The sequence below is a fragment of the Serinus canaria genome, chromosome 1 (assembly GCF_022539315.1).
Source record: "Serinus canaria isolate serCan28SL12 chromosome 1, serCan2020, whole genome shotgun sequence".
Taxonomy (NCBI): domain Eukaryota; kingdom Metazoa; phylum Chordata; class Aves; order Passeriformes; family Fringillidae; genus Serinus; species Serinus canaria.
In genome coordinates this window covers 8880123-8902088 of record NC_066313.1, presented here as the reverse complement: position 1 = coordinate 8902088, position 21966 = coordinate 8880123, and the positions used below count along the sequence as shown (strand labels likewise).

Genomic DNA, 21966 nt, shown 5'->3' with positions numbered 1-21966 from the left:
TAAGGTGAGTGAGCAGTGGGGTAAAGACTTGGCATGCTGCTGACTACATTGTGGTCAGCTTCAGTTTTTTCAGGCCTTTACTAGGTATGAGGAACTGCATTGCTCTGTACTCAGCTCAGCAGAATACAATTTCTTGCACAAACATCATTATCAGGAATATAATGAAATCTTTGATACTGTGACAATGAACATAGCAGAAATGAAGGTTCTTGGCCATTATTTTCATGCTATCCAAACAGAAATTAGAGATCAGAAATATCCGATTAGTTACCATTTGCTGAAAGAAGGGGTGGAGGGTTTTTCTTTTACTTTTTTTATTTATTTTGCTTTTGTCCTTCCATGGATCAAAGCCCATAAGGGTTCCTTTACTATTATCCCTTGCTGCTGACTTTGAACCACATCAGTGCTTTAAAACTGGTGAGAAGCCACACAATAGAAGTCGATACTAAGTAGTTTTATTCTACATTTCCTGATGCTGCTTTTGCTAAAAATATCTTAGGCTTGAAAAAAAAATCAATAAGCACCACTTTTATCCTCATAGCTTTGATTGTCATGCTCTGAGAAAAATCTGAAAAGCAATTGGCTCCACTTAATGGCAGATACAGAGACTAGAACAGAGTAGGTCCCATCCTCATCATCTCATGCCACAAGGTGAAAACCATGGTGAATTAAAAACTAATTTTTTTCTTCTAGTAGCTTAAAATGAGGCCATTTGGTGTATACTTAGCAAGGACTCCAAACAAAATAAGAATTCAGCAAGGATTTCACTCTTCCAGTGTTCATTGCACTGTGATGGTTGTTCTCTGCCATTCCATAAGCAGGTAATTCATGTCCAGAACAGTTTAATTCAACACTATTTTTGCCATTAGCGTCAATGAGACTTGGGTTCCTTGGTGCCTCTATTTTTTTTTTCTCTTTATATCTCTTGATTCATCTTCTCCCGCCTGCCTCCCTGCTTTGTAGCTTTCATAGAGACTGGATTGCAGTTTCATCAATTCCTCTTTCTCTTCTGAATAGGATGGAATTTTTTTCGCACCCACAATATGGACAGCAAATGTATAAATATCCTCATTTCCATGGTGTCATCTCAAAATGTTTCTGTGATCCAACATTCAGTGGCTTGCTAAAAAGAAGGGAGCACTTTAAAAAATAATAATCCTAATCTTCAGATATTTCACTGCCACAAACAACATTGGCTTTTATGAAGAACATATTTCTAGGCAACAGGAAAATCATCATAGACAAGGGAAAAAAAACCCAAAGAAAATAAAATCTGGGTAAACAGTTCACATTGAGATCCACAGTTGTTGCCAATTTTAAAGATTCATTGTGTGGCCTAAATTCTCAAATTTGCACTCAGTCCAATACCAAATGACACTGTTGAGGGATATGTTCAGTGAGGATGATGTCCATGGCAACACTGGGAGTTACTCATGTGCAACCTCAAGGCAAACCTAAAACACTCATAAACAAGTTTGCCTTTCTCATTTCTCAGCCTTAATCTCAGCAAATACAAAATTCCATTCACATGAAAATCTGCATTTTCAAATACCAGAATCTTCCTTTGTACACACTAAACATATTATAATATACATAAGTATATTTTAGTTTGCAGTAAGATTTTAGTTTGCAAACAATTTTCATCTGTAACATAAGCAGAAACAAGGTAAAAAATAATTTTCTCCACCTGCAAGCAGATCCTTTAATTAATTTGTAAACTTCACTTAGGGGATACAGCATTTTTAATCTTTAATAGAAGGTTCTGTTGCTGACGGAAAATCTTTTAGGAGCTATGAATACAGAGGTGGGATGTTAGCTTTCAAAAAAGCATATTGCACAACAGATGCTATGTTGGGCAGATCCTACAATTTTCCCATGGAAGCTCTTTCTCCCTTAAGTTTACTGAAGGAAGATAATAGATTAAAGAAAAATAAAGTAGAGAATGTTAGAAGCAAAACATTGTGTAAATTTACATGCTAACTAAAGCTATAAATTAACCAGGTGGTTATTTTAACAAATAGCTGGTTTTAGAATAGAAATGCGGTGGTAGATACTTTATATTTTCAAGAGTTGAAGCAAAACTAATTGCTTAGGTTTCATGATCAGGTGCAGCTAATCTACTCCTGTACTATTTTTCCAAATACATCTGTCGGGCATATTTCCATTACCCTAAAATAAAAGCATTTTGTCATTTACAAAACAGAATAATTACTCATTAGAAAATAAACTCATTGGGTAAAAAAGGCTAAAATATATGCAAGACATTTTATAAAATTTTATAATATTACTTTAAACCTCTTTCATAGTATACTAGCAAGTATTACTTTAGTTCAAGTAAAATCAAATTTAACAGCAATTCATACAGGATTTCACAGGAAACACTACAAGAGAAAAATAAAATGTTTACATCCACTATGTTAACTCAGCACACAAAAGCAATGGATCTTCCAGCAGAGTACTTGATTTTTCAGGTACACAGCACAAGCAAAACCTCTGAACACTACTTTGGTTGAACTGGCTTTCCAATCACTTCATAATTCTTTAGGAAATGCAGCTTTGTGAAAATTACCTCATTTTACTGTACCTCAATGGCAAAGACTAAAGCAGGTGTGTCTCTACATTGACTAACAGCAGTCATATTTTAAAATCAACCTTTTACATACTTTCTCTTAGTGAGATTGGTTTTGGTAAGACCAGAGTGCACCAAGAACCAAGTGTGGGTGCAAGAACCCTTGACAACTCTGTGACATGCTCAAGACACTGCCAGACACAAGTGAATGCAACCACAAAACAATCCAAAAAACCTCTTAGGGAACACAATCAACAAGTTCATAATAACTTCTTAAAAAGCCTCATAGGGCAAATTTTCCCAGTTACAGTTGGCTGAGGTCAGAACTTCAGCTGGAGCCTGACTTCCAGTGAAGCCACAGAGATGGACATGGATATGGCTGGGATCCAGCACGTGATTTCCAGTTTGCCACTGTCCCAGCAGAGAGTGAAGTGAGTACCTGTTATTATGAGCACACAGCATCAGTGTTTCTGGGCAGAAACACCTTACAGAGGTCTGCACACCACAGCTGCAGCTAGATCCCAGTTTTGAGATGCTAGGCAACACCTTTGGCAGCGAGTTAAGGTTTTGTGCCAAGGGGCTGACACGCTCAGGGACACTTCTTTGAGCTCCAGCTTGTTCCCCACAGCCTGCTGGGGGAATGGATTCTCCCCAAACCAAAAGGCTGTTTCTGGTGCCAGCAAAGCCTTTCAGCTGTGCCTGTGAAACCTCTCCTGCCTCCTCCAAAGGACAGGTGCAGCCAGATGGATATCTCCTGTGGCACATCCCAGGGTGTCTGTGAGCTCCTGCCTGGATAATGCTGGCTCTGACACATGCGCTGACCTGAGGTACGAGGACTGAAGACATCCCAAAAAAATCAATATAGAAAGGCTACACATTTAACTTAATCCTAATCTTCATATTTGCTTCAAAGCTGCAGTTATGAAAAAAACCTGTACCTGAGACTTGTGCCTGTTAAGTGGCCCATGGAAAGACAGTGAAGAAGGGTCTCAGCCAAAATCAGTGATTTTTAACTGGGATGAAGGGCAGAGGATAAGGAAAGGATGGTCAGTATGAATACAGGCTTATGAAAATACAAGAGTGGAAAAGAGGCCATCACCTACTCCACCATGACCCACAGCAGGGCTCAGCCAACCACAGAATAGTCACAGCACAGGACAACAGGCAGGTAAGGAAACTTGAATTTGTGCATGTCCCAACAAACATCGACTCCTAACACTCATTCCCTTCACTTACTTGGATCTTACCTCCTTTGTAGTCAACATGTCTCACCCCCGAGGTGAATGCTTTTGTTGGTACAGATTTTCTTCATCAGCTCTCTCTGGAAATTGGCAGGCTGAGAGAAGTTTTCATTATCACAGTCCATGAAGTGCCCAGAAATCAGATCTTTAAGGCAATCAACTGTAATTATGTAAAATCCTAGGCTGCATTCAGCTCTCCCAGTTTGCTTATGCTACTGTAGCTGTATGATTTCAGTGGAGCAGATCCTGGCTCTTGCCAATAGAAATAAGATTAGAGTTGCCCCTAAAATTTTGCTTCAGGGAACACAAGAAACTACGCAGGAAAGAGAATGTATTTGAGAACATTTTTAATAAATAATGTGACAAAAATTACTTTTCTGATTATTGGATCCTCAGTATGCAAAATTATGGCTAAAATATGAGGCTTCTTACATGAACATAATGAAAACATTAATCACATGGATTTTCCTTTAGTACTGCACACCCTTTCTATGGAACCTTTCTTTAAAAATTAGCTAAATGAAAAATTTCAGTCCTCGGTAAACACCAAAACACTTTTTTTTTTCTTTTTTTTCCATTGGGGCTAGTCCTGATAGCTTTCAATAAACAAACACACATTTTTCCATTAGCACCAATGACAAAGAAATTTTATAATTACAAAAAAGATCAGAAAATCTACAGACAGAGGACATCATTTGGCAAATTCAATGCAACTAATGCCTCTATTTCAGCTTTAATGATAATCCAATGTTGAAAGAGGCCACAGAAAAATTGGTAATTTTCTGTAAGTCCAGGAAAAGTGAGAAGTGTTTTGATTATGGCCCACATTAACATTTGTTACTTTACCATCTGTCATCATTCAAATATTCCAAATACAAACATAGAGCATTAACAAAAAGATGAAAAATATCCCAAACAAATGCTTAACATTTTCAATAAGACAAAAAAAAAAGGTTAATAGTTACAATGGTTTACAAACAAAGTTTAGTGATTGTGCTTTTAAAACCAAAAAAAAAAAAAAAAAGATAAGCAGTGCATTACAAAAAAAATCATTGCCAAGATCAAACAAAACTTCTTTAAGTGGCACTTCTTCTTTAAGGTGAATTGACACAAGTAGAGGTCTGAGATTTGGGCCAGTAGCGGTTGATGATATTACCTAATTGTTATTAAAAATGTCCATTGGGTTTTTTTCATAAGCAGTGTTGAAGCTGAAAATTGGAAAAAAGTTTTAGATAAACTTGCTCATGCTATGATTAGGCAAATAGCAATCACATTGGCTTACCTCCTGCCTATCCCAAAGGACATTTTTAATAAGAATGTATTTAATGATGAAAATGGAAAGACAAATCAAAGTACCACAGGGGTTTAAAATGAGTACATATTTACAATAAGAGCCATCTTGTCCCAAATTAATTTTACTTTCATTTGTCAAACTGTATCATCTGCAAAAGGTTAGCAAGAGACTGGCAGACCACAAGACACACAGTCTGTGTTAAAACTGCAAGATAGCATTTGCAGTGACTGCAGACCAGAGAGAAACCCCGAGAACCAGAGGATGTTGTGCACCACATTCACCCTGGGGAGCTCTTTGGTCGCTGCCGCGTCCCTCGCGCTGTCACCGACTGGCTCACTGCAGAACTGGCAGTGCACTGAGCACCGCCTCGCTGGGGAGAAACCTGGGAATCCCAGGCCCTGGAATTCCCTTCTGGTCTAATCCTGGAGCAGCAGCTGGCCCAAGCACCTTGTAGAGCAGCTTCCCTGCCTCCTGGGGCAGCGAAGGTGACGCGCTCGGCGTTACGGAATAGGCAAGGGCCGTTCCTAGTGAGGAGGGTTTACAAAGAAAGAGTAAAAATAAAAACTAGCATTCTGATGGCATGAGGAAAAAGGAAAAATTGTACACTCTGATTGCACTGAACATTATTTCTGGCGTCAAACATCATCAGACTTGAGGCATCTTAAGTGATTTATTTTTTTTCTGATTAGATTTTAAAAGCTTGTTACAGTACATGTCGTTGTCTTCAGCTTTCTGTTTCCTGTATTAAAAAAAGAGGATATGAATTACTACATGTTAACCTTTATCATTTAAAATTTGTTATACATACTTCTTAGAGATTTCTATCTTTAAGTGATAATTACTACTTCAAATTATGCACAGCAGTGCAACTGTGTGTTGGCCACAATTAATTAATAATTAATGGCCACAATTAAATACAATAAGTATTTAAATGGAATCAATATCATTAGGCATAAAAAGGAAAAAGTTTGTATCTTAGTATCTAATAAAATACAGAATGATAAAATGTCAAAAGATGTGAAAGGCAATGCCATGGTGCTCTTAGATGCTCTAGTTCTTTATTTTCAGTTTTGAAAGAATCTGGGTAAAGTGCTCTTCAAACTAGTGTATTTCTGCAAGTCCTGCTCCATAGATTTAACTGTGGTGACAATTACATTGTATATATATGACTTGTTTTCTATGTTTTGATGCATTCCTAGTTTGTTTACTTGGACTGGGCATAATATTAATCGACAGATAAATGCACTAATTTTCCTGAACAGAAATATTTCTGGTTCCAAAGTGTTTTTTCCTGGCATCTGTCTAAAAAAACCAAACCAGCTTTATTTTAGTCATCTTCAGTATTACAAATGCAGTTACCTCCATCTCTTCTTCTTCTTCCTCTTCTCCTTGTTCATAGGCTCCCAGTACTTGCATTTCTGCAACATTCCTTCGGGCTAGATTTGCTTGATCTGCCCTCTGTCTGCCTCCTGACCCTCTTGACGACATGGAGCTGGAGGAGCTGGGATCTCTAGGATTATTTGATGTTGGAAACGTTGGTCTAGAATATGGCAGGATGTCCTCTGTATAATGAAATGTTTAACATTGTTATCTTTACCAGCCCAGAGACATAGTGAACCTAAAATTTCTGCATGATTTATTCTTTATGATTCTCAGGAGGTTTAAAGTGATGCCTGACAAGAACATGAAATATGCTGCTTCCATAGCAGCATTATAGAAGCTTTCTCAAGGAAATTTATAGTCTTCACATGGTAACGTTCACTACAGAAAAACTAATTCATGATTAGTGTCCATTTCATTTCAATTTAGGATCCCTGGTCTATGTTCTACAGGAAAACGAAAAAAACCCCCACCCCTTGTAGTAAATATTTGATATGACAGAGTAGGAGGAAATGAGAATACAAGTATGATACAGGGAACTCACTCCATGTAAATACTGGACCCTGCACTTTTCAGGCTGAATTTGAGACACAATCAGTGGCCATGCTTTAATATTTCACCACCATCCCTGTGGTAGCATTCTAATAACTTTTCCCTACAGCAATCCACTGTAATCAAACTTTTATGCACGTGCCCACTTAACCAGCTTAATACCCAAACACTCCTGATGTTGTCCCTAAATACCTGTAGGTAGAAGGAACCAGGCATTTGTATCAAGCTGTGCTCTTGGTGAACTCTTGGCATGTTCCATTAATTAGTAGACTTAACACTTTTCATACATAAGAGATTTCTTTGATCAGGTCTGGCTCATATAATGCTGTGTGGGTTAGTATTTATAATTAACCCACAACTACTAGGGCTTTCTTACTCTTGAAACAGGACCAGGTATCATTCTGGCCCTTTTGTTCCTCTACAAATTCGCAAAATAGGCCAAGTGGATAACCTTTGGTTGGAAAGTAAAGTTTCTGACTTACAGAGCTACTGTCTGACTTCACTCAGTCTCCTAATAAACCAAACTGTAATTAGATACATTAAATATAGGTAGACTACAAGTATATGGTAGGAGCAGGGATACTGATCCTTACAACTCTTGAGGAATATTTCTTTTCGTTTTCCTCAGCATTAGCTTGGAAATGGGAATAGATGATGGGTCTAAGGGGATTAAAATAGAAAAAGAATGCTTTGTAGGCTTGTAGTAAGCTTGTCTTGCCCTAACCAGATCCTTCAGTGTGCTCCATATTAACACACAGTTATGATAAACAGTGGCAACTCAGCAGCTCTGATTGCACACCACCAGCCTGCAGAGTTCCCAGTGACCAACACCCAGCACTGCAGCCCTCCCTGGGCAGGCAGAACGACCTTGGAGAAGATGACTTTTTGCTGGTGCGCCGTCCCGTTTGGGTGCTTTGCTGGCTCGCGGTTTGCCGTCGCCTGGCGGCTCCAGGGGCTCCCTGCGCTCCGCCGAGCCCGTCCGCAGGTCGGGATGCTGCCTGCCCTCCGCCCCATCCCTGCCCTTGTAGCTGGCTCCCTTCCTGTCCGCCGATCTGTCCGTCCTGGCGTCCACGGAGGCCAGCTTGGGCAGCAGCACTGGCCGCACCTCCAGCTGCGCCTTGGACTGCGCCGTCGGGGACTTGATGGCCGGAGGGGGCACAGGAGGAGGGGGCAGATCTGGGGGGTTGAAAGAGAAGAGTAATTAGGATGACGCCACTCACTAGTGAAATTAAGAAATAATATTTGACTTTGAACTGAAGAAACAGATGCTCTTGTTTGCTTTCCGCCCTCCACTCTCCACCCCAAAAAGTATTATGTTGCTGTTGAAACTGCTGATGGGGATTTTTCCAAAAGCTTGAGCTTTAAAAACACAAAGGATGACCTCTCCCTGCCTTTTCAAATCACAATATTTTCTTAAAAATCATTATCAAAAACTGCAATAAACTTTAGGCACTTGGATATCAGTTATGGAAACCAGAAAGAATTAAGGAAAATAACATCTCCTTCCTGACATTTGTAATTGTTTGCTAAGTCCATTCAAGAATGCAGCAGCTTGTGCTGCAATTGCTCAAGGTCTTCAGTGCAGTGAGCATTAAAGCAAATGAGCTGGGATGTAAGAATGTGTATCAGATGCTTTGCTGACATATGTAAGGATAAACTATATGCATTATTGCACTCTTATTTTAAAATAGTAGGTTAAAATAACACAGACATTCTTGCTGTCTCTGGTTATGTCATGACATATTAAAAAAAAAGCACAGTCAGTGAAGTAATAAGCTCTCTGAAAAAAAACCAAAAAAAAGAACAAAAGACACAAAGACTTCTGGATTTGTCTCTTTAAATCAGCGCAGCTTAAGGGGTTCTAAAATTCTGAACATTTTAAAATACTATTTATAAAGAACACACACTATTTACTTCCCTATATTTTTCTATTCTTGCATTAGGACATAAAACTAGAATATGTAAAATGTTCATCGGGATACAACAGTGCTCTGTGGAATATTAACGTGAAGAAAAAATATAGGAGTCAAGCAAGGAAGTGGCAATACAAAAGCAGTTCACAGTAAAGTTACAGGCACACTTCACACAGATTTAAGAGAGCAACGGGTTAAAAAAAGTGAGATGAGGTTAATATTCTCAAGGGAAATTGCTAGGAAAAAACCTGTCACTACTAAAAATTGAAATGTCAGCATTTTGTAATAGTGTGCTTTGTACTTCCACAAAAATTAGGGAGCAGCTGTGTTTTTCAAACACCATCACTATATATATAGCTAATTCTAAGTCTACTCAATAGAATGTTTCAACTTAAATTTATCTAAATTGGGCCAAAAATAAAGGTAGTAATCCTGAGTAAAAAAAAGTTACATATCTAATATATACATGAAAGTTCAGATATGGCAGATGCCAGACATTTTTGAGAGGTTTTCCAGTGACACAAAGCATGAATGACTTGATCCAGCCCTGTGGAAAGATGGAAGTAATGCAGAATTCAGTGTTCTGCGTAAGCTTACTGGGAACCATCCACCACACTCACCAGGTGACATATCTTGGAATTGCCCTTCACCTGTCTTAAACAGGACTGGAAATTTTAGCAATTGGCTGGACTGGAATGATGAGGAAGAAAGATGTCAAAAAGTATGGTTCATAAGGTTGGACATCCTTCAGGGAAATATCCTCCTGCAATAGCTACTGTCTTGATAGAAAAAAACCCCACAACAAACAAACAAACAATCCTATCAGGATTGTTTGTTGAGTATTAGCAGTCTTGGAGAGCAGCTAAAGTAAACAATTGACTATTGAGACTTAATTTTGAGTGTCTACATAACACTCACTATTTGCAGGTACCTTTTAAGGAAACGGACTCATTCTCAAAGCCTAAAAAGGCATAATGAAAGCTTGGATAAACAAAGTGGCTGAATCAAAATGAAGGGGAGGTTTAGACGATATCAGGAAAAGGTTCTTCACCCAGAGAGTGGCTGGGCACTGGAATAGGCTCACAGGGAAGTGGTCACAGCACCAAACCTTACAACATACTTGGCAAGAAAGCTCAGAATCAGTTATGCTGCATTCCTTTGTTATCTGTAACTGTTAAAGATGGTTTAGAGAGGTAATTCAGTACACAGTCTCAGCAGTGAAGGTCTGTAATTCCAACCATCAGAGTAGCACTTAGACTACCTCTTCTAAAAATGTCTAAAATTGCTCTTTGGTGGTAGGTGAGGTCCTGCCACCAAAAAGCAAACAAAACTACTTTCACTGGGCTGCCCAGCTCTGTAGATGCAAATTTGAATTTCTGGATCACAAAGATCCACACCCATGTGATCTTAGGAATCAATACCTGCTGCAGAAAGTGCTGTTCTGAAGAAGTATATAACCTCTTACAAATCAGCAATCATGTGAAAATTCATGTCAAGCCTGCCTAAGACCTCAGTTCTGTGTAATATATTCCTTGAAAGCCCAGTGAATAAGTCTATGTCAATCCAGACTAAAGCTTATTGAGCACAAGAACTATTCTTACAAAGCAAGGCTGCAGATGGACCCCACCCCTCACAGAACACTGTCAGCAATTACAGAACTTGGATTAAAAATAAGACAAACTCCAAATTAGCCTGTGGAGATTCCAACAACTCTTTCTTCCTGAGGAAAACTTTCTTTTCACAGTATTGTCCTCCCTCAGAAGAGGATACACTGACTCAAAAGTGGATGAAGATACTCAAACTCAGAAGTGTAGAATTTTGGACTAGTGCTTTTCTTTTAACACACCTTGGTCAGATTTGTCCTTATCTCCACCCTTTGGGGTGTGTGTTGGGCACCATAAGGACTGTCATGGTTTTAAGCCCAGCTGGAGAGGAGGAAATTCCTCTCAGCCACTCATTCAACTTTCCCCTTCTCTTCTCTCATCCCAGTGGAATGGGGAGGACAATCAAAGTAAAAGTTGTATGTTGAGCTAGGAGCAATTTCATAATTGAAAAGTAAAATAATACAGTAATGGTAATGATAACAATGAGGGGAAAAACAAGTGATGCACAATGCAATTGCTCAGAACCACTGGTCACCTAATTTGGTCACCCCCCACTGACCAATCAATGCCAGACCCCTTCCTGAACCCTTCCTAAACGGGGTAAATCCCCAGTTTCTATACTGGACACAATGTTCCATGGTGTGGAACATCCCTTGGGTCAGTTTGGGTCACCTGTCCCAGCTATGCTCCCTCCCAGTTTCTTCTGTGCACCTCCCCACTTGGCAGAGCATAAGAGAGAAAAAAAAAAAAAAAAGCCTTTGACTTAGGATAAACACACCTTAGTAAAAAAAAAAAAAAATCAACATTATTCTTATTCTGATCCAAAACAAAGCCCTGTAACAGGGCTGAGAAGAAATTAACTCAACCCCAGCTGAAACCAGGACAGTGCTGTGTCTTGTGTGTCACATGCTCCACTCACTTTCTCTTCAATAAAGCACTGAATAGCCCTTCTCTGTTACCTGCTGATGTAAAGGGAGTGTAGATATCCAACATCAGCCTTTTCAGCCTCCCTTGGAGCCAGTGTCCAGCAGATGTGCCATGGCTGAACAAATATGAAGGGAAGGAACATTCCTGCAGCCTGTTAAATACGGCTTGGAACAAACTACTTTGTTCAAGAATCCTATACAGCTACACAGGACAATGAACAAAGTGGTGCTGAATCTTGACTATGAAAAGGGAAGATGCACTGATATAAAATATTTCATAAACTGGCAGCAGCTCTATGGTAGGTACAGTAATAACTAAAGAAAAGTGATATTTGCTTTCAAGAACATTTTTGCAACCTGCAGGGAAACTATAAAAATCTTCATTATAACACAGTGCTTCTGACTGAGAAGAATCCTTAACAGAGAGGAAAAAATTCCCTTTCAGAGGTCAACACTATTACACCCCTGTGGTATTTATTTTAACAGCTCAGATCAGAGAGAAAATCCAGATTCAATCTGCCTCCTCGAGTACAAACCGGCACACTTCTTATTAAAAGCAAAATGGAAGCTTCCATTGTAAGGAATAAAAATAAACCAGAAAGCAACTTCAAACCAATGGAAAGAACTCAGAAGTATTTGTTAAAGGTCAGCTGTGCTCCCATGTTTCATTCATGTCTATGTATTACTGTTATCCTGCTTCCCATGTAACTCAAACAATTAATGGATGCCGTTTCATAGCTCAGCCTACAGGAGAAACTTTCCACAGGTGTCTTTTGAAAGGAGAGATGATAATTTTCTAAATGAGAACACACACAGGAAGCATGGCATAAGCTAAACAGTGTTAAGGAAAAATAATCTGCTAAATTAGTTTAACACTAAAGTGGAGAAAGCACAAATGAGCACAACAAGACGAATTGTAAGTAGTGACCAATGAGGGAACTAGGCTTCATTAAGCAACTCTCTCTTTAAACTCTATCAAGCTGCAGATTTTTTCAGTCATACCCTGAAGAAAATAGCAGTTATAGATTTGATGTAATACTGAAGAAGACCCCTGGAAGTGTTCAAGGCAAGGCTGGATGGGGCTCTGAGAAACCTGGTCTAAGGCGTCCCCGGCCATGGCAGGAGGTTAAAACCAGATAACCTTTGAGGTTCATTCCAACCTAGGCCATTCTATCATTCTGTATGATACAAAGTGAATTTTTAATCTGTTTTATGCTCATGCTGGTTGGCAAAACTCAAGATTGTTCCTGACTTGAAAGAGCCTTAGACAGCATTTAAGATTTCCAGACACATCAAAATCTGAGCTATTATTCATGTAGTGAAGTTGTTTTCATGCTTTGTCTCTCAAGAAACATGGCTCACACTGTACACAATAATTGAATGAAGAAATTAATACACCAGAGCCCAATGTGATGTATAAAAGATGTGGCCTGTTGCCTTTTTTTTTTTTTTTTGCTTTTATGTACATTTGCATGATTATCAAAACCATTTCCACTCCACAAAACCTCCCTCAAGTAAAGAATTCTATATTTAAAAAATATAATGGACTCAGAAGTAAGGACTAAGGAAAGGACAAGCATCTGAAGATTATTATAATTCAATAACAAGCTGATTTTTAGCAGAGTGAGAAATTCACTTCTACTTATTTTGTACCTTATTAAAATTTGCTTCATACAGAGTAGATTGTTTTGTACTGCACAGGCAGAGGGACACAAAAGTACAAATGGTGTTGGCACGCATAAAGGCACAACATTTCCAAGTGAAAATTCAAGGAATATTTGGCAGATGTTCAACTGCCTTTTGTGAGAAATTCAGCTACTCTGACATCATGTCAGTGGTAACACAGCTAAATAACTCAGTTACAGTCTCAGCCAGTTAGTTGCACAGCTGTTTAGTATTTTTTCCTCACTCAGAGATTTAAAGAAGAACCAGGATTTAAAATCTCATGTGAACTGTGAAAGGCATAATTTCTACTGAAAGACCTACTGAATCAGAACAATGGTGAAGTACTTTTATCCTTTTTATCTAAATGCTTACAATTCTAGGATTTATAACAACTGATAAATCAATTCAAGACAGTTCAGAGGAGAGTCTCCCATATACATTTTTAGAAAAGACAAACATATCCTTTTAAAGTTTGGTTTTCTAAATTAAATATGTAAGTAGGTCAGTCAAGGCTGAGAAGGAGGGTACATCTGCTAGTTGGTTCTTGCAATGCATTCTTAGTAAACTCTCCTAAAAGGCTAGATGAAGAGCAATTAAAAATGCATACATTTTAATCCTTACCACCTACTGTGCAAAGATCTTTAGCAACAAATATGAAGAACATTTCACTGCCTGGATGACTGTCAAGGAGCCGAACAAGTGAGCTGAAATTCCATCCCACATAAAGTGGCAACTGACTTGAACTAGTGCTCACAGAAAATACAAAATTGTTACTACTGGGACTATGCAGAGTAGATCAGAGAGCACTCATTTAATAACAGGTAGTAGTAGGCCTCTTATTGCACATTAACAAACACACCTTCAGAAAGACAGACCATCCTCTTTCACAGATTTGTCTGTATGATGAAAATAAAAAAGAGAATTTTGAAAGATCTATATATATTGCTGCTGACAATACTCCTGACATTTCAACTATTCATGAAAATCTTTAATTTATTTATAGATCCTTCATGTCAACTAATCATTTAAATTCTTCCTTACACTCATATTTCATAGAAGTATTAGCAAGTACTAATTCAGGTAGTTTGGGAACAGTAGAAAATTCTTTACATGCAATTCTTTAAAATTCCATTTTAGAGGCTGAGAAACTAATGAAGGAAAATATTTTTCTCTTTTTAGTATTTATTGAATACTTCTACCTTTTATTCCCCCACTACTACAAACACATATATGTTTACTCATTATGAGGAAAAAAAGCTGTACCAGGCACTCCTTTATAAAAAAAAATAAAAATAATAGTCATCAAGCCAGTATAAAAACCTAAGAATATCTCAGAAAGGTCAATTTTGTTTAAATATTTCATTCATGCATCCATACCACTTTTCTCCACCTAAGGAAAACAATTACTTTATGTTACTTTATAGCTAATTGTAAAGGGCCACAATACACTCGATGAGGCTATTAAAGTGAATGATTAGAATCTACAGTAAGGTTCCAAAAATGCTTATGCAAATAGGCTGAGGGGAAAAAATAATAATTAAAAAAAAAATCAAAACCAAACAAGTCCTTCAACCTTTGAACTGGATTTTATTAGATCTGCAGGAATTAAAGCCATAATTTGCTATTCCCTGAATGACCACACTGTATTGCACTATAAAAGGGTTAGTGGAAATTCTTACCTAATTAGAAAATATGCTGAAGTAAGCAGGTGCTACATAACACAAAACAAATATTGATCATGATTGTCAAATCTATATTGCAATATCTAATGACAATGGCTCTATGATTTAACTCTGTAAAACTACTTTTAGAAAAAACCTGTCATCAAATACAGGCCCACCTCTTATTTGTCCCCATGTTAGAAAGAAATGGCCACATAAAACATCTTTATTTATTTATTTCTGATGCCCTAGCTATTGTGTTTGCATTGAGGCTTGATGCTCTGCCAATTATTCAGTTAAGAGCATTCTCTTCAAGAGAATAAAAGCTGATAAAATGTCAATAAAAATCCTATGAAACGCCATTACAAGAGTCTCATAAATGTAACGTTTCTGGTGCAGTTTTGGGATTTACACCTTGTGTTGTCCTTTCACAGAAGCAAACATGCACAAAAGCACTGTAATAACCTCTTGAAATCAGATAATATTCCAACAGCTCAGTTTGGCTGACAGAAGGGGCCTGGGCACAAGCCAAGAGGCCCAGGTGCACTGTGTCATGCCAGCATTTAACGCAGCCTAATATCAGATAGATGCTACTGAGAGAAAATACTCCCAATAAAGTACAGATAATAGCACGGACAACCACTCATTGCTAAATTACTTCTGCTCATCGTGCTTTGAGCTTTGTATTAAATTTTTTCGTCAAGTGGCAGGAATCACAGGGAGAAGTGGCTCAAAACTCCCTTCTTGTAACCCTGGATAAGGATCTATAATATTAGCCTTTCATATGATAATGGCAAATGATGCCCCTCTTTGAAAAAAATTCAGGCTGGTAATGAAAGTCCTAATCAGATTGTTGCTGCAGAGAAGCAGGAGGTGGGGAGCTCTGCCCTTCTCTCCTTTTCCCTTCCCTCCCCTCCCCTTCCCCCACATCTCCCTCCTGTTAGCAAATTCCGCAAACTTGACAAGATGGGTTAAGTCTTGGGGAATTTATCTTACATGAATTTCCAACAAAGCCCACGGATTGTTTCATACGACTGGAAGGCAGTGCTTTAATAAAAGCTGCACCACCTGAGGCATTTTCATTAAAGGCTCTCTCTAGACAACATCACGATGTTTGCATTATCATCCTGCACCCCCAAGAGAATACCAGCACTACCTTTTCAGCAAGAGTTGATATTGTGTGCGAAGGCACGAGAGAAGATGATTAGATTTTGCTTTCACTCACAAAGTAACCGCTTGCAACAATGCTGTGGTCAGGATTACAATTCACTGAATTTGTGCTGTCCACCATTTGAACGGTGAATTGCTTTTTTTCAGGAAAAGACACATTCTGAAGGTTTTAATAGTCAGTCATGTGAACGAAGAGTTTAATCCTAACCAAGCATTATTCTCAATGACTGTACTATTGAAGCTATCTGGGCTCTTAACTAATGACGGTAATTAGCCGATTAGGACACTATAGAAAACAGGTGCAAGGCTCTGGAGTGGCAGCATCAATGTACAGTATTAAGGAACTCTGGCATTTAAAATGATTAAACTGTTCAGCTTGTTTAGCAACAGGAAACACAAATCACTGAATTCTGAAACACAGCGTTATCTCTGCGGAAAAATTTCACGCGCACGCACTGAATGCACATTTAGAAAGGTTCACTGAGGCTTTCACCCGTTTCAGTGGACTCACCATCTGTGTAGACTTCTCTGCGCAGATGTCCTGGCTGGTGTTTTTGCTTTTTGGCAGGTCGGACCTTCTGTATCACCACAGCACTCATGTTGCTGTCGGTAGATACAGGGCTGGTGGGTCTGGGACAGTGCGATGCATGAAAATGTCTACGGCCTGCAAATGGTTATAGAACAATAGCAATTATTCTTCTTACCTAAAATAAAGACCTTTCATACTTTTTCTTTTCACATCAGAATGCTCTAGATGTACAAAACCTAAAAATACCCTGTTGGAACAATAGTAAAGCTCATCCAGTTTTAGAATGAGCTGTAACTAAATCAGAGCATTTGCTATCCTATCATTAGGCAGGCTGGCTTGGTTGCACAGAAATTATCCAGCTGCTTGGTAGCTGGTAGCTCCTGCCCCAGGAGCACAAAATCCATCAGCAGGCAAGCACAAGCAGGATTCCCACCCAGCCAGTTCCTGGGAAGAGAACAAGGTTTCCCTTTCAGGTTCCCCCTCCCCTAGCTTGGGCCACACGAGGTCATCCCTGCCCTAAGCAGAGCAAGTGACCAGCAGGTCTTGGGTACAGAAGTCCCCTCTGCCACTTTGAGTGAATTTTCAGGAATGCATTGAGGCTGGATGGCTGGCATTTTATCACAGATTATTTGCAGATAAGGAGTGTCATGTTTTTAGGACATGCAGTCAGGCACACATAATACCAATATATATAAATCATTGCATAACATGAACTCTGCTGTTGCAAAAATATTATAGCAAACATATGTAAAAAGACCTTTTCTAAACATGTAAGTCTCTGCACATATTTATGGGAATTTATTTGTACAAAATGGATAAAATCCTGGCCCCATGGGTACGAATGGGAGTTTTGCCACCTACTTCAATCGGTCAGGATTTCATCCAGAATTACTAAATTACCTCCCCTCTCACTCTTCATGATGAACAGCTGTGTTGAAACGAAACAAAGGACTGTTAACTGGGAGAGGATATCTGAAGTGGGAGGAAGGTTGAAAATCTGTGGAGTCAGGGTGGACACAGTTGTAACAGAGTACCTCTTCTGCAGGTCTGGCAGTTTAACAGGACTGATTGTCAAAACATTCATGGAACTGCCTGAAACCTGCATGCCAGCCTGCTGCATTCTTATTTTTTAGATGAAGTGTAACAATATCCATTTTGCCTAGTAAGGTTATTGTATATATCCAGTGCTACTAGTATCCAGTATGTTGCAAAAAAAATTGCAATATTTCAAATATCATGTTTTATATGTTCAGGGTGTTTCAGGAGAAAGGAAAAGTGAAAATGCAAACATATGCATAACGCTCTGCTGCATATAGATAATCTATAATTTAAAATGCAGTTCATGAAACCAACACAAAGCCAGTTCATCCAAATAATAAAACAGTAAAAGCCTGAACAGAATTCCTCAAAAAAAAAAAAAAAAAGAAAGGCACATCTAGGGAAAATAAATAAATAAATACGAATCTAAAGGTTTACTATTTACTTGGATATTTCAAGAGAGAGGGAGTAAATCTTGTGACTGAAACACTCTTCAGAGTAACTGAAAACACTGGGAGTCTTATACTGGGAAAAGATAGACTTCTATAATTCTTTTTTTTCCCCTCTCTCATTCAGTTCTGAGTACAAATCCACCAGCAGGCCTGGTGTTTGTCTGTGATCAGTGAGACCAAAGAACTACTTAGAGCAGTGGTTTATTTGAACTGTTTCACCAAAACCCCTGTCCTGCCTCTTCCTGACTTCCAAACACCCCAAGAAGATCAGGAGTTCAGAAAGCGCCTGCGGACAGGCTCATTCCACAGCGGCCACTTTTCTGGCTCTCCCATGGAGCAGAGGAGCACTCACCTCCTGCTGCCTCGTGCATTTGCCTCCTGGCCACTTTGAGCCCGGCGTACTCGGCGGCTGCCGCGACCGCCTGTGCAAAATCGGCGTCGGTGAAGAAGGATCCGTCGGAGGAGCTGACGCTGGAGCGCCCGCTGGAGATGTTGTCTTCTTCAGAGGCTGAGCCCCAGCCATTGATCATGGAGCCTGTCACAGAGCTCTCCAAATCCCCGACGCTGGAGGCAGGGGTCTGCTCCAGCCCACGCAAGAGGAGCCTCCTGTTCTGCATCTTGGCAACCTCGATATCTGCCTCGTCCTCCTCCTCTTCTGGGGCGTCGGTGTCCATGTCGGAGACCAAGGGCCCTGAGATGTATCCGTAGGTGTGTGGTGGGGAGATGGGTCTTGGAGGGGGTGGAGGACTCACAGGCTGACGTCTGCACAAAAGCACAAGGGTGACATGAATTGAAATCATGTAACAAAGTCAGAGGAAACAGCAGATTGCTGAAAAAATCCCAGCAAACTTGGCCGGACTTTTTAAATCCACCTATTTTATATCTGAAATGCTCAGGTTTGTTTTTTTAGTTTATACTTTCGCTGTAAATCAGAACTGACAGCTATGTAGCTTGAAATCTATCACAAAGAAGTCTGATTTTTTAATATGGTTCCTTTATCACTGACTTTAATGATAAAGCTAATTAATTTTCCCTAAATAACACGTTAAGTTGGTTACAGCAAAGCAAAATATCTACGTGACCTGTTGGTTACAGATCACGTAGATATAAAAAAATTATTTGTGCACCCTTGAGACTAAAAGCAAAAGAAATAACTATAAACATGTAGCTTGAAACTATCAATGCCAAAGATGCATCTATCCAAATAGATTGCTCTCTTAACATTATCTTCCCTCCACCCACCCTGGTGATTCAGAAAGCTATGAAGAGACTGCAACTTCATTATTTTTTAAATTGATCTAGGTGATGAAATAAAAGAATTTTCTACCATACTGTTAGTTCTAGGCCTTAGAGGTACCAACATGCATACATATGTATAGGTTAACTAATTTTGATCTTAATTTGTCAGTAATGGTATCTTCAGCTTAAGGAGGCAAAGTATAAGATTTCAGATCAATATTCAAGATTAATTAATACTTCACTCATAAGTTCCAGGTAGCAACATTGTCAACAGTTCTTCATGGGGTCACAGACACACTCTTTAAGTGCCATTTGTCTGGCAGGAAAACACACTTTCTGCAGTAATGGTTCCCCTATTCTCTGCTGTCTCACCAGGAATTTCTACTGCAGTCTGCTTTGAAAAAAATTTAAAAGTAATTTTTCTTTCTCATCTTTGTCCTCTTATTATCTCACTGAGAAATGGTGACTCTCATGGTTAAATCAACTCTTTTGTACAGGTGACATGCAATTTTGGTGGTTTTTTTTTTAATTTTTTATTTTAATAAATGGATGTATGTTAATTTTGGAAAGAAATGTTAGCATGGAAAGACCTATGACTCTACAGAAAGAGACAACTGGATCCTCCCTGGACTACATCATTACTGTTTCTCACTTGCTGCATTAAGTATTGAACAGAATGAAAAATAGGGCTAGATATCTAATAATAATTTTATAACAGCACCCCCAAATCTCAGAAGCTGTCACCACCTGGAATCTGTACCTGCTTTGACTAGAGACCTTGCCCAATAAAGTCTTACAGTCTTAATTTACAGCTCTTGTGACAAATGCCCTTGTGATATATTTGTCTATTCTCTAGGTTTTGGTATTAGAAGACAGGCAACTGGTTACAAAATATGTTAGGGCTCTTGAAAATGTAGTTAGGCTGCCAACCTTTAGGGATAGGCTAATTGAGAGCAGCTGGTTCACGGGCGTACAGAATTAACAATATTTCTTTTCCTTTATCTGATGCAGGTTCTCGCTTTCACAGTGACATTGTCTCCTATCTCAGCTCTGGGTTCAACATGATACCACCTGCTAGACCACTAAATCTTTAGTTTTTTTCTTTGCTTTTTGACTCTTCCAGACCACAGGTTTGTATTCAGTTTGCTATATTTCCAGCAAGGTCACCAGACAGAAATATTACCGTACATCCTCACCACCAGAATCCTATTCCAGATGCCTGGTTCTGACTAGCAAACAAAATACCACCCAGCAGAACTATGAGTAAAGCTAATAAAAAGTATGACAAACAGCATTTCAGGCATTATTTTCACTACAGAGCATTTACCATTTCACTATACACCGTTTACAAAACAGCCCAAATCAATGTGGAAGGGCACCACTTGGAATGTATTTTTAGTCAGAGAGCATTGCCACACCACATTCCAACAGGACCCCACCCATCCAGAACGGGTCACAGCTGAAGAGCACAGGACACCCAATTCCTCAACAGCAGCCCTGGGTTGTATCAACACCAGCAGATGGAACAGGTAGCCAGCCAAGGCTTACAAATCAAATAAACAGAATTATATGACTACTTTTAAACTGATGAGATGGATGCAGCAAAAAGAAAGAAACAACGTTTGAAAAAGTAAGATGGAAAAGACAAAATTAGTCACTAACAAATTCTAAGATTCTCAGCAAAGCTAAATTTAGCCATTGTAGGAGGGACAAAATAAATACACATTTTATTTTTTCAGTCCACAAAATGAGCGAGTGCTATGCCCTGGGAGCTTGAATTGCAGCATCCTTCCAGCTCCCTCTGACACAAAGTTTTGATGGCTTTGATGACCAGCCAGGAGTCTTTGCTTTGAGCAAACTTTCTACTTTCTAGACAGCTACTGGCTGGTTATGCACATTTGTGTACATCTGCTCCTGTGTCTATGCAATTCTGTATGTCAGGACACATGTCCCAATCTCCAGAAAATCACAGAGATTCTGGAAAGTCACTCATGACTATTGGTCACTTAGCTTTTGCCCTTTTCATTTGTGTCCACCTAGCTCTACCTCTCAAATAACCCAGAAAATTTAAGTGATTAAAATGAACACTTCTGTGGACCAGCATACCAGGGCCAACATTACAGGAAATTACAGGAAATTAGCCATCCACTAATGGAAAGAGTGATTTTAAAGACTCAGGAAGATAAGGAAGAGGAAAGGAAAGAAGAGGAAAGGAGGAAAAGATAGACAGTACAAGTGTTACCATAAAGAGTAAAGGAAACAAACCAAGGCAGATCAAGTAGGGGGAGCTAAAGTGAAAGCAGATAGAGACCCCTTTAAAAAAATATGTATAACTACTGCCTACTTACAAAATGGGAACCATAAAGATTACCTAACTTTCAAAAAACATTCTGGAAAATACATCTATAAATATCCAGTAACTTATGTTGAAAAATCAAAGCTCTACAATCTACTTAGAAAAATAATATAAACTTCATTGTAAGAGGCTTGCGTTTTGCTAAAAATAGAAATTTCACATAGAATGCTGCCGGTAAATTTATATATTTGTGGCAGTAAACAATATGTGCAAACCACTGGAGGAAAAAGATAATAAAAGCCCATCATCTGGGATGGAAAAGCTGTGCCTTCTTAACAAAAGCCGAGAGATGTAAGCATCATACATAAAAGGGCTCATTCAGAATTCACTGTTTTATGGGAGAGAAGCTGTGAGAGTTTATATGCAAAACAGTTGTA

The 21966-nt window shown here is 38.9% G+C and overlaps 1 protein-coding gene across 1 annotated transcript in view; it reads right to left on the bottom strand.

Annotated features, from left to right (window-relative positions):
• Positions 1 to 4140: 4140 nt before the first annotated feature.
• Positions 4141 to 21966, bottom strand: part of ROBO1 (roundabout guidance receptor 1) — a 294373-nt gene continuing 276547 nt past the window's right edge. The window contains exons 26-30 of the mRNA XM_050971165.1: positions 18347 to 18756; positions 16487 to 16639; positions 7904 to 8212; positions 6464 to 6666; positions 4141 to 5843 (exon numbers count right to left, since the gene is read on the bottom strand). Of these exons, the coding sequence (XP_050827122.1) occupies positions 5829 to 5843; positions 6464 to 6666; positions 7904 to 8212; positions 16487 to 16639; positions 18347 to 18756 (1090 nt within the window). The 3' untranslated portion in view covers positions 4141 to 5828. The remainder of the gene's footprint in view (positions 5844 to 6463; positions 6667 to 7903; positions 8213 to 16486; positions 16640 to 18346; positions 18757 to 21966) is intronic.